This window comes from Siphateles boraxobius, unplaced genomic scaffold (assembly GCF_051911475.1).
Source record: "Siphateles boraxobius isolate OS27281-9 unplaced genomic scaffold, OSU_SipBor_1 18, whole genome shotgun sequence".
Classification (NCBI taxonomy): domain Eukaryota; kingdom Metazoa; phylum Chordata; class Actinopteri; order Cypriniformes; family Leuciscidae; genus Siphateles; species Siphateles boraxobius.
The window spans coordinates 8335001-8348901 of record NW_027508788.1 but is presented as its reverse complement, the minus strand read 5'-3'; the positions used below and the strand labels follow the sequence as shown (position 1 = coordinate 8348901).

General features: G+C 38.3%; 1 protein-coding gene across 4 annotated transcripts in view; it reads left to right on the top strand.

Moving 5' to 3' along the window:
* cnksr2b (connector enhancer of kinase suppressor of Ras 2b) overlaps positions 1-13901 on the top strand; it is a 39711-nt gene that overhangs the window by 6645 nt on the left and 19165 nt on the right. For 2 of the 4 annotated variants that reach the window (XM_077233215.1, XM_077233217.1), the window contains exons 2-4: positions 3089-3252; positions 6110-6312; positions 12086-12173. In XM_077233215.1, the coding sequence (XP_077089330.1) occupies positions 3089-3252; positions 6110-6312; positions 12086-12173 (455 nt within the window). Of the gene's footprint in view, positions 1-3088; positions 3253-6109; positions 6313-12067; positions 12174-13901 lie in introns of all 4 variants that reach the window. The other 2 variants (XM_077233214.1, XM_077233216.1) reach the window with 1 other exon arrangement.

The window sequence follows — 13901 nt, the reverse complement described above, 5'->3', positions numbered from 1 at the left end:
GGTTCCGAATGTGGCGACTGGCACTGCGTATGCGCTGCATTTTGTTTGAAATACATGTAATGTACAAGTAAACAAATATGTGAATTGTATTGGAATTGATTAGGGTTTTCCTCCTTTTTAAAGCTTGAACGCTCCAATCTCAATTAACAGCAATTGCATGGAAAAGTGGGACCAACACAGTTTAACCTTTAGAGGAAGAAAGAGTAAATGATCACAATTTTTATTTTATTTTTTATGATGAATCTAGAAAGTGACATTTAGAAATTGTTCATTTTATCCATCTAACTCTAATCATCCATTGCTTATAGAGTTACGAAACTCCCAATCCCTCTTTCAGTTCTAGGCCACACTGTTTGCCAAATCATGGATTCAGGACAGTTTAGAGGTTTTCAGGTCACGATTGAATTGGACCAGCTTCTAAGCAACCTTAGTCAACATACTGTAAAGCTACAATCAGATTTCCTTCTTCAGTACATCTTTCTCTCATTACTTACTCACTCCATAACCTACTTACACTCTCACCCTCTTGCTTCATCTTCTTCGGTTCTAGCTGTTGGCCGACCACCCGCCTCGCTTGACAGAGATTAATGGTCCCAGATGAACGCGCTCTTCTTTGTAGTGTTTAACACAACTTAGTCACAACAGCTGCAATTAACAGCAGATTAATGTCCATCTAATCAATGAGTTTACTGTTTGTGTACACTGGCGCTGTGTGAGCTGGCCTGTCTCACTCAGCCACAAAAAAAGCAACACTTACTATTCGGAATTGTTAAACAAAACAAAAAAGAGACATAAAAAAGACACTTAGTTTCATGTTGCTATGTCTAATGATTGGAGAAGTTCTTCTTGTTTCTGTTATGAATCTGTCATGGTACAATATATCTATGCCACTGGGACTGCAGTAGAACCATTTAGAGTCGTGAAAATAATATCTCTATAATATTTCATTAGCATTACAATGCAAACGCCACACAAAAGCTAAAATCTCTGAATAGTACAATGATGTAAGTATTAGATGTTTCTTTATTTATTTATTTGTTTATTCAAACGTCTCACATATAAGCTTCTCATCTCACTTCCAGTTTTGTCTCGGTAACGAGGTCCTACTCAAACGCTCTTCCCATCCATATGCCGTCTCTATAGCAACTTACAGCGACAAACGTGATGATTCCTTCATTTGGAACGGGTTTAGATCAGCCTGGTAAAGAAGCGGATTTGTTAAGCCCTCAAATTGCATGCAAAGCCGTGAAACGCTCGCTTTCAGCAGTTTTGAACCGTGCCGGTATCTGAACTTTCTCCTCACGGTCTATTAGATGTGTGCAACAGAGAGATGAATATCAGGGGTTTGATGAAAGGGACATTTTACATGCTCTGCATCCTCGTCTTTTGTTGTGAAATGAGCCTACAGATAATGAAACCTCATGGAGGAGAAAATGCAAGTCTGTGTGGGAATTTATGGGAGGTGGAGAGGAAATGAATAGTGCTGAGGACAGAAGGAGGGAGCTGGGAGGAAGTGAACATGGAAAATGCTGAGGTAAAGGTGCTGTTTGTTGGAGGCCGGCTTCTGCATTTACTAGTGAAACTTTATTTACACATACAGCGCGTGTCTCCTGCAGAGCATTTCTATATAAATAATCACATACATGCATATAAAAGAGTTACAAAAAGTAAAAACTAAACAGTGAGAATTTAAATAAGAAATTAAAGACATTTTTAAAAACTTAGGAGAAAAATTACATTTTAGTTGCCAAATTACCAATAATATTTTATTTATTTATTATATGTTTTGTATTTTAAGTAAGGAAGTCAGTTGTGTATCCCATATTGTGAATATATTTTAACTGGCTCATTGAGAGTCGTTTTGTGAATCGGACATCAAGGCTCACACTGTTTTTTCTAACATGAAATAAAAATGTGCATTTAATTTAATTTACAGTTTAAATACATGAAGAAACTGCATTTGGATGCTTTTTTTCTTCTTTTGCAATTCATTTGAGACAATTTTTTATTTGCAGTCCCCAGCTCTAAATAAATATTGTATTAATTTTTAAAAATAGCATTTATTAATTTATTATAAGTTTTATATAACAGTTCAGTGTGGAAGTCGGTTGTGAACCCAGTACAACTTACTAAATTAATACGACTTAAACCGCAAACTCACGAGCAAACATAAAGCTTTTTCGTGAATCTTTTTGACTGACTCATTAAAAAAAACGGATTCAAAGAACTTGTGTCTTTTGTTCGTGAATCGGACATCGTGTTTGTTGTTGTTGAAATGTTGATGCACACTGATAACAAATGCCACCCCACAAGATGATACACAAAGAAACTGCAAATGTAAGCTGTGGCACAAAGTTTACCTTATGAGAGTTTATAATATTATTTTATCTCATTTGAGGCCATTTTATTTGCAGTCTGGAACCCTGAGAATGGATAGAGAGAGAGATTGTACTATATAATAGCACAACTACCTCCTTGCCTGTGCTTAAATTATCTCAAAACAACACAAGGCTTCTGGTTCAGCTGAGGGTGTGAAATAATTTCTGTCTCTCTTCTATAAATATATGATGTTTTGTGTGAATCTGTGGGAGAGGAAAACAATAGTGAAGGATCAGTTGAGTTGAAGGGAAGGGGGCACGAGGGAGGCATGCGTTTCCTAGACAACAGCTAGCGTTCGCCAAACAGGTCTTCCCTTATTAGTGACAATAGTGCTTGAAGACCACTGACGTCTGTTCATGACAGCAAAGCATTTCAAAGTTGTGTGCCTGGATCGGTCCACAAAATAAAGTCTGTTTAAACAGCTGTGTGCCAAAATTTTCACAATCCCTCACTACTGTCCTAGAAAGGATATTTATGTGTGTGTACACATTGATGGTAACCATGTAAACACGCAGTCGGCTCCCACACTCTCATGCTGGGGGATATATTTGAGACTGTAGTTGTTTATAATCTCTGTTTTAGTCATATTTAATCAGATTATAACTCTTAGTAGATTAAGTAAATTGCGGTTTAAATTAATACATAGGTTCCAGGATGCTCTAGCATCTTGAATGATGTCTTCATATTGCTGTTTGTTGCTTTTTTCAAGGCTTGGATGACTGTCTGCAGCAGTACATTAAGACCTTTGAGCAGGAGAAGGTTGGCGGTGAACAGCTGCTGAGAATCACACATCAGGAGCTCGAAGATCTGGGTGTTTCTCGAATCGGCCACCAGGAACTCATTCTGGAGGCTGTGGACCTGCTTTGTGCGCTGGTGAGCACATACGTAAACACACAAACACAGGTGCATTGTGTTCTCAACAAACACAAATTGTATTTGCTTTACTAAGTAAATGAGTTTTACAGCATTATGTTTATGCTGGTGTTATGTTTTTATAATAACATAACTGAAATGGCATAATAGCAATTAAAAGATGCGTATTTAGGGTTCTGGATGCAGATTGGTTAATATAGTGTTCCAGCTGTGTTATATTCCATGATTTAGGGCCAGATTTACTAAACAGGGCAAATTAGTATGACAACGTAATACCAAAAAAGCTCAGATGGTAGTGGAACCTCTTCGCGTGATCTACTGACGACACGCAAATTAAAGAACGCAGTCGCTGTCAATTCATTTACATAATGACCAGCACACAATCTATCGAGAGCAGTGCAAACTACTTTAAGACATGTTTTTTGGGCTGTAAATAATGGCTCAAATACCAGTAAATTGACCAGCGCAAACCATAGTAAATCACCTTGCATGATTCATTTAAATACTCTCCTCCCATAAATTCTGCATCTGAAAGAGAAACTTCTACAAATGCAAATGCAACAAGGTCAGCCGCAAAAATAACCGAGTCCACGCCTTTTCAGTGCTAATTTTTCACTGCATGTCTTTATCCTGATTTTTTTAACGCCAAAAAGGGTTTTTGCTGGCTCAAGCTGTTAGTAAATCTGTTATGTAAGCTGTATTATGTACATTTATTGCATCCACCCTGTTCAATACATTTTTAAATAAAATAGATTAAAAAGCAAAAAATTAATAACAGGTTCAAATATACAGAATTTCATATTATTACTTTTTCATTCTGCTTTCTAAAGACTGGTCAGAAATCATGAGAGTAATTTTATTTTCTATTCGCAACTATAGTTTAAAGTCTTTCTTCAGGTTTATGCTTCTAAAAGTATCCTGATGGGTGGGTAGAAAAAGTAAATATATTTTTCCATGTAATATTTACACAGATTTATAATATTTAAAAACAATTCTTACTATTACATTTGACATGTCTAAATGAATACAAATAGCATGTGGATAAGCATAATTAAGATCTAAATTATGCATATTTTCATGTATCAAGATTGTATCAAATATACAGATATATATTAATTATTATATGGATAATATTTATAGAAAAAATATATTTACTTTTTCTACCCTCCATCAGAATACTTTTAGATGTGTCAAGAGATACATTTAGCAAGGCAAAGAGGATCATCATAATTGGGTGGTCTGTGTCATCAAAAAGGTTGAAAACCCCTATTGTAGTTATTAACCATTAAAATACCCAAATCACTCAACCACTATACATTATCTTTATTCCTGAAACACCTGACCCTGTTTTTCCCATGCTGCCTCTATGTTTATGGTAATTGCATCCTGTGCAGTTTATAATAGCCAAAACAAACATTTTAAATCCTTGAAAATCCCTCCATTCCCCACTGTCATCCTGCACACAGTTTCCAGGCTGTTCTGATGGGGTACAAGAGAAATAAGGACGCTTATGCAGAAGGAGGGAAAGAGAGGCGGAGCGACTGAAAGATTGTGTGGGCAGAGTGGGTAGAAAACTCTGCAGCAGTCGGATGAGAGAAGGATAACAAATTAAAACAGGAGAGAAAGGCTCTGAGGGAGAGCGAAGTAAAGTGTGAGAGAAGGAACACAGCAGTCCTGAGCGGATGAAGGAAGAGGGCAGAAAAAGGAGGGTGAATGTGGGTATATTAGCCACTGCCTTGCAAACTGGCCCCCTGTATTCCTCTTTTTTGTTCCCACCATTTGTTATGTCATGCGCTTAAGCCCAGCTAGTCCCTGAAAACCTCTTATGTAATGCTTCTCTGGGTTTGTCCAACATGGAGCCCTGCTGCATTAAATATGATTACTCATCTGTCCCTCATGGTGGTTCTATTGCATGACAGATCCCCACTGGCTTTTATGTGCAGCAAGGCATTCTGGGAGATCCGTACTATGTGGTGTCATGTGAAATACATGACTGTAAGGGTGTATCAGGTAGAGGGATTTGCCCAACCAGTTCTAGCTAGAAAAATTTTACATTTTGATAAAAATATGCTCTGTACATACTCATAATATTTTTACTTAACCTGTTCTCCACTGATGGAGAGATTCAGTGTTCCAAACAAAAATCTTGTTGATTAAATGTTGATAAAAAATAAAACTAAATCTATGGAGATATACAATGACATATAAACACTACAGTTCAAAAGTTTGGGTTCTGTACGTTTTTGAAAGAAGTGAATACTTCTAATCTGTAAGGACACATTTTTATTGATCAAAAGTGACAGTAAAGACATTTATAATGTTACAAAATATTTATATTTCAAATAAATGCTGTTCTTTTGAACTTCATATTTATAAAAAAAAGTTTTAAAAAATGCATCACAGTTTCCAACAAAAAAATAGGCTGCACAACTTTTTAATAATAACATTGATAATAATAATAAATGTTTCTTGAGCAGCATATTAGGATGATTTCTGGAGATCATGTGACACTGAAGACTGGAGTAAAGATGCCTTCCCCCGTTTCATTTACATTTACACCCATATTTAATCGTTCAGCAGATGCTTTTATCCAAAGCAACTTACAAATGTGGAACATCACAAGCAATTTGTCACACAAGAGCGAATAATATATGTACCACATTGCAGAGTTTCAAGAGTAAGCTACAGAAGCTGGAGCATAAGTGAAAATCCTGAAAAGAGAGATTTAAAGAGGTTTATTTATAGGACATGCCTTTTTTTAACATCATAGTTTAGCCATGCTCACAAATGAAATAAAAAAGTTTATTTAGCTCTTTCTTGGAGGTTGTGACGGTCTTTCTTGCTCTTTCTTATTCAGAACTATGGACTAGAGACAGAGAACCTGAAGACTCTGACCCATAAGTTGAACGCATCAGCCAAGAACCTGCAGAACTTCATAACGGGCCGGCGGAGGGGCGGTCACTATGACGGCAGAGCCACCCGAAAACTTCCCAATGACTTTCTGACCTCTGTAGTGGACCTTATCGCTGCTGCCAAGAGCCTGCTGGCTTGGTTGGATAGGTTAGTCCTGCAAAGAGGCACAAACACAGCCCACACTCAACACAGATATGTATACAGACACATTTCCAAACATTAAATAGTGCAGCTGCATAAATAGTGAACCTAAAAGTATTGTGCCCTAGTGAAAAATAAATATACTGAATTGTATTTAAAATAGATTTATTCTATGATAGGTAATCTAAAAAATTGTTTGACATGTCTATGTACTAACTGAAAATACACTATAAATGTAGTTATTTCATGCTGTCATCAAGCATACAAACTTAGTGCACTATAAATTAATTTGTAAAGTAGTACCTTTTACAAATGCAATTGGAGATGCAATCTTTAAGAAAGAACTAAAATCCACCACATGTTTGAAACTTGTTAAAAGTGATTGTCAAAATGATGTATTTACAAAAGTAAAGAGATGTACTTATGACAAATAAAGAAAATAACATATAGGGCCCTATCTTGCACCCGGCGCAAATGACTTTGTACACTGACGCATGTATCATTCCTATTTTGCACCCGCGCAAAGCGGACTTTTCCCTGCACAGACACATGTCGGTTAACCTAAGAAATACACTTGCGCTCCCCAGGGCAGTTCAGCGCAAAGAGGAGGCGTGTTCCGGCGCAAACTTTCCCTCATGCTATTTTGCTGTTCTATAAAACAATTGTGCCACTGACCAGAAAAAAACTAGTCTAAAGTCAATGGCGCGTTGCGCGTACATTCAGATGCTATTTTAACAACGCTATTCAGATGCTATTTGATTCTCTCATCTACACAGATGCATTTAACTTTATGCAAATTATACATTATTATAAGGAAAAATATTAAAACACGAGGGAAATCATTGTTGTGTCTGTAACGATGGGGAAAATAGGCATAAAGCTTACACATTTACCCAAATTATTATATGCATGTTTAACCCAAGCTAATTTGGGTGGGTTTGTCCCAACCCCAATGTCACTTCTCTTTCTTTTACGGCCCTGACGAGAACATCGATCTCCTTTACGGCCCTGACGAGAACATCGATCTCCTCGGCTGAGAACCGATTCTGAAGCGCGCCTGGTAAATGCGCCGTTATAATAGTATTGCGCCATGGAACAAGCGCACCTCGTTCATCATGCTCTTAAAGGGAATGTGATATAAAGCTCTTATTGGTTTGTTTCCTGTTACGCCCAAACCACACCTATGAATAATGAAGCTACTTCAGACCAACCCCTTTTAGATTTGCACCAGGCGCAAGAGGCATTTATTCTGCTGGGAAAATAGCAACAGCGCCGGGATCCGCCCGCAAAGTTACTTGCGCTTTGCGCTTTGACACTTGCGTTTCAGATCGTTGAAATAGGGCCCATAGTCAGTTTGAAATGGTGAAAGAAATTCACGTACTTGATCAGAAGTTTTATTACTTAAGTGTATTCCTAATATACTCTAATGCACCTACTGTAATACACTTTTCCCATTTATGGTACTTTAATGGCCTGTTGCACTTTGAAATGTGGACTCAAAATATTATGAATTATTAAACAAATTATTCAAAATGATCCTGACCAGTCCTCAAAAATTGCACAAAAAGTTAAAATAGTGTCAAAATGTCAAATAAATTCAGAAACGTAACCATGAAAAGTAACAACGTAAAATGTATTTTTTACTGTAATTAATTTCAATTCATGCATCACATTTAAATCCGCTGCGTAATGCAAGAGCGCCAAACCGCCAAATCATTTCATTGCGTTTTACATCAGGAGCAGTCGTGCAGTACATCGAGAGTTGAAGCACGCAGAGACAATCGGCAGAGAAATGTCATGGATGGTTTTATTCCATCTGCACACACTGAAACACAAGCAGTTCTGCACGTTCACATACTTCCACCAACGTGTGTTTTAGTGCGTGCACAAGAATAAACCTAATGTTATGCAGCGTTAATTAAAGATCATGTCAGGTAAAAGGGAAGCAAAACATTCTGCAGATGATATTTAATGTTATGTCTACTGGCTTTATTTCTTCAACAGCTTCAAGTTTAACGCAATTTCATGTTCTATACAGTTTTGCATTTATTTTCACGCAATGCTTAGTGTGCCTATATTGAGACCTTTCTCTGCGATTCACAGTCTTTAAATCTATATAATTTGTGCTGTCATTGGTGGAAAAATCGGTTTGCTTATAGCAGTACTTGTAACAGTATAGAAAGAACACAAAGTAATAAAGATTACTTTATTATATTTGAAGCACACAATAATGATGCCACCAGCATACTTCAAGTTTACTTAGAATGCCATTACAATGTGTTTTAAAATCCCTACAAGTAAAGTGACCTCAGTTTGCAAATCAAATAAATTGATTTGCAGATGTCACATGAATTGATATTTTGTAAAGGCAATTAAATTTATCCATTTAAAGTGTCCAAATGTGTCCAAGTACTTTTAGGGCTGCTGTGTTTATTTACAAGCGAACTCAAAGTTCAATGAAAGCAGCCTCAGTAATCCTGCTCTTTTATCTACCATGCGTACAGTCACATGACCGCTCATCTCGGGTAAAAGGCTTCATTGTTTCAAACTCATCAGTGAGGTCATGCGAGAGGCCACAGATGACACGATCATGCCGATTTCCTTATGTAACACCCATGAGCAATCAGCTGACAAACAAAAGATTAGTAAAAAGCTTACGTAAGTCTCTTCTGTTTCGGAGGAGCTGGCCCTGAAAACGGCCAGCGTGTCTGCTAAGCATTTCTGTTTGTCTCTCATGTGTGTGTGCGCAAGGTCATGTTTTTGTGTGTTTGCATTAATTCCTTCATCAGCTAAAGCTCTCGTTGGCCACGCCTCCTCGTTATAACAGTACACCAAGTCTCCTGCCTAACCGCACACACTCATAATTTCTGAGTGCAATTAATCTGCTGCTGCGTCTCCCTAGATTATTCCTGGCCTCCGGGTCTCCCTCATTTATTCTCCCCAGACAGGATGACAGCAGGAGTGTTGTCCGGGGTGATCATATTCGTATGTTACAGTCTTATTATTCCGTGTAAGATATGAACCCTGGAGTCAGATATGCTGCTCAGTGCACTCATTAAGATTTGTGCTTTCTTATATAGAGATGATTTCTGGGTTATGGTTTATACCATCTAGTCGACAAAACAAAAATACTGCCAGCAGCCCCTCGCGGACGACTGCTGGCTTAAATAAAATACAAATACAAAAACACAACACAACTAAAACACAGGCCTGTTCCTCTCTCGATCATCAACGTCGTCGCTCCTCCTTTATGCTTCCGCTCCTCCGTGAGTGATGCAAGACCGGTGTGCTTCACAGGTGTTGCTCATTAGCAATCGCACCACCGGCCTCGCGCCGTTCTCTCACGTCCCTTGGCCGTCCTTCGCCACAATCGGTTCTTCTAGTCAATGTCTTGGGTCTTTCACACTGCAATACATTGCGGGTCACCGATATATGAAGTGTTCACATACACGTTTCTTGTGAACCGACCTGGAACGAATAAAGTTGTTGACTGAAACTGTAAGCAGGACATGACTGAAATTCACCAAGATGACCATGTATATGTGTTTTTATAATACAATTCATAAAATTCTCACTACTTAGCTCAAATTAAGCTAAATTCATCTAGCTAGCTACATAGGTTTTATCAAAATGGCTAGTGATGCACCAGTAAGTAGTAAAAATGCATTTTTTCAAAGTATGAAAAACAACTGACCCAAACAGATGTGTGTAAAATACATTACTAAAATAGGAGAAAATAGAAAATAAAAAAAATTGTGTTGGGGCCCATGAAAATGTTTGCATAGCAAGTAAAAATCTGAACTACTCAGATCAGGCCTTATTGTTTCTAACTGTTGAGCCCAGTCTATTCTGTAATATAAATATATACATACTGTATATACTTATTATATTTAGCAAAAATATACTGTATGCTGTAATAATAATATGCTTGTAGCATATGAACAAAATCAGACCGAAATTAATTTATTATTGTAAGGGATCAGCCAGTCTCCAACACCACACAATTATAGAGATCGCTGTCACTTGAGTATTAATCACCTGCACCTGCGCGTCATCTGATCATCAGCACAAAAGCACTCACCTCACACAGTCACATTGTCTGGTCTCATTTGAATAAGGACTTACTTCCCTGTTCCCCAAATGGGCATCATCGTTGCCACCACACTTGCCATGGGACTGCGCCATCGATCTCCTTCCAGATGAGCCAGTGCCCCACGGTAAGGGTGCTCTATCCCTTATCACTCCCAGAACAGAAGGCCATGGAGGAGTATTTTGAACAGACTCTCCAACAGGGTTACATCCACCCTTCAACTTCCCCAGCTTCTTCGAGTTTTTTCTTCGCGGCAAAGAAGATGGAGGCTTGCGGCCCTGTATAGACTATCGAGAACTCAACAACATCACCGTAAAGTTCTGGTACCCACTTCCTCTCGTCCCAGCCGAAGGACGAGGGGAAGGTGAATGCGGTCCAGAACTGGCCCACACCTACCACCATCAATGAGCTCCAACGTTTCCTTGGATTTTCTAATTTCTATCGCCGGTTCATCCATAACTACAGTTCCATCACCTCCCCGTTGACCAACCTCCTTCAGAAAATGCCCAAGTCTCTGTCCTTGACATCAGCTGCCAACCAGGCTTTCGTCATCGTCGAGGTCGACGCCTATCCCAGCAACAGGAGAATTCAGCACATCTCCATCCATGCGCCGCCTTTTCTAAGAAACTATCCCTGGCGGAGATTAATTACTATATTGGTAACCGAGAACTACTGGCCATCAATTTCGCCTTGGATGAGTGGAGACACCGGCTGGAGGGTTCTAAGGAGAGATTCACAGTTCTCACCGATCACAAAAATCTTCAATATCTCCGAGATGCTAAACGCCTCAACCCCAGACAAGCAAGATGGGCTTTGTTTTTCACTCGCTTCCATTTCACCATCTCCTATCGTTGCAGTGTAAAGAATCTCAAGGCTGATGCTCTATCCCGTCTCCATAACTCTGAAAAGAAAACTGAAGACCGGGAGCCCTTCTTGCCTCAAAAGATCATCCTCTGCCCCATCCAGTTGTCCATCCATCAGCAACTTTCCTCCTCCAGTGTCTCCGAGCCATCTCTGCCAGGGTGTCCACCCGGTCGTACTTACGTTCCCCGGTCTCAACACAATAATCTCTTGCACTCTGCACATTCTTCCGTGGGCACTGGCCATGCGGGGCCAACCTCACCCTCTCACTGCTACAAGATCGTTTCTGGGGGCCCAACATGGCCAGGGATGTGAGAAGACATTCATTATTCAAAGACATTCTCCATTATCTTCACCCACTGGTGCTCACTGCTACCTGTTTCTTACCAGTATCATTTTGTTTTGAGTTTCTGTTCCATAACAATTATGGCCACAGAAGGGAACAGCATGTTCTAAATGAAAGACTCTCATAATGATAGAAAGACAGTGATCTTTGCAGTCTGTGTGATGATGGGGCACGTGAGCAGAGCTTCCTCCTGCTGCCTGAGCCTCTATGAATTAGTGCATTGGAGCGAAAAATCCTCTCTCTCTCCTCTCACTTTCAGCTCGGTCTATCTGTCTCTCTCTGTTTTTGTTACTCTTCACATGCTACTTGGTTCACCTCCTTTTAACTCTCATTCCTCATCATGAATGTCCTCCATTGCCTGAATTAGACTCAGTTTGGCTTTGGCAGTGAAGCGACAGCGTCAGCGAGGAAGGTTAGACATAAAAAATGGTTGTGATTAGATGTGATCTAATGGTTAATGGCAGATGTTACTTCTTCATCAGGTCTCCGTTCGCTGCCGTAGCAGACTACTCCATGACCAGGAATAATGTGATTCAGCTGTGTCTGGAGTTGACCACAATAGTTCAGCAGGTATGGACTGAAATAATATAATAATTATAACATTAACATATCATCTTCATCTTTTTTTTCAGGGATAGTTTACTCCAAAATGAAAATTTTTGTAATTTATTAACCCCCACGTCATTCCAAACCAAAAATATTTTTACTGTCAAGCTCCAAAAAGCATCATAAAAGTAACTGTTGTTTCACAAAATGTATTTTTAGTAAAATTGTTAACATATATATATATATATATATATATATATATATATATATTTATTTTTAATAAACAAGTTTACTTTGGCATTTATTTATGCATTTTATTTAAATGATGACAGAATATTCTTTTTTGAGTAAACTTTCCCTTTAAACCTCCTATCCATCAACTTAATGCAAAGTTAAGAAGTCTCTTTTGACCTAGAGAGTCTATCTTCTGTTTCACCCACACCAGTGTCACGCCATACTTTAGGACTAAATCTCTTTTTCGAGGATGCAATGAAAGCAGGGTGAAGTTTCTAGGGCAGAAGGTTCTTTAGAAGGAGGCCATGGACATTTTTTTTCTCCTTCTCAATTTTCCGTCCTGGATTGAAATAGTGCTGCTCTGGCATGGGCCATTGAGGGCGAGCGCTGACTGTCCCAGGTGGAAGAAAAGTGATATGTCCCAGAACATGTATGAAGGCCTATAGAATTTCCTCTTTATGATATGTCCTGTGAAGTGAAAAATAGCACACTCTGAAGGGCCTTTCACGCATTCAAACTTTATATAAAGTTTTCCTCTCTTAATTAAACACTAATGTGTATTAGCTCAATCTTTATTTACTCTCCTTTGAATCAGGCTGTGATGTGTAGGTTGAGTGTTGAAGGAGATTCCCAATATGTTTAAGATTAATCATGAGTGTGGCCAGTCGAGATCCCCAGGCTCCTTCACCCACGGGCTGGAAATCAGACTATCATTAAGCAGAGTGATGGAGAGTGGAGGAAATGTGCAGATGAGAGGAGGAAGAGGAAAAGTGTTGCACCAGGTTCGGTGTGGGAGGATGACTCATCTCCTCCTCAGCTGTCTGCTCAAGACAGAGAACGCTGCCTTTGGCTATTTCAGATAGGTGCAAGTCTCCGTGCCAGCAAGCATCTTTTCTTATTTTGTTTCAGAAGCAAAGCTCAGCTCCTCATCTGAGACATCCCAAAACTCAATCAAATGTGTTTGTATCACATAACTGGGAAGCATTTTAGAACTTATGTTGATATATCATTAGCAAATATTATATAATACTTCTGATGATTCACCATTGAATATATATTAATACAAATTTCATGACATGAATTATAAAGTATTATATAACCATTTAGCATTATATAACACAACATATTAGTATCTTTGTTTTCCAGTATATACAAAGACAAAAATACGTAAGAAACAGAATTGCATCCGAGGACTTGTTTTTAGAGAATATATGTCAAATTAAGTTGTTTTTTTAGAGCATAAATCAAACTAAATTTAGTGACAATTATGCTTAACACAAGAAATGTTTGCAGTGGGCTAAGAAAAAACTAAACTTAATCCATTATTAATATATATTCTTAATTTTAAATAGTGTAAATATAAAAATATACTATTTTAAATATTTCAAAATATAAAATTCAAGGACAAAATAAGAAAATAGTATGCCTAAATGTATTACTGGAAAACTAAAATACTGATTATAACATTTTTGTGTTATAAATTAAATGTATTGTGCCGTTTCAGTCACATGTAGTATT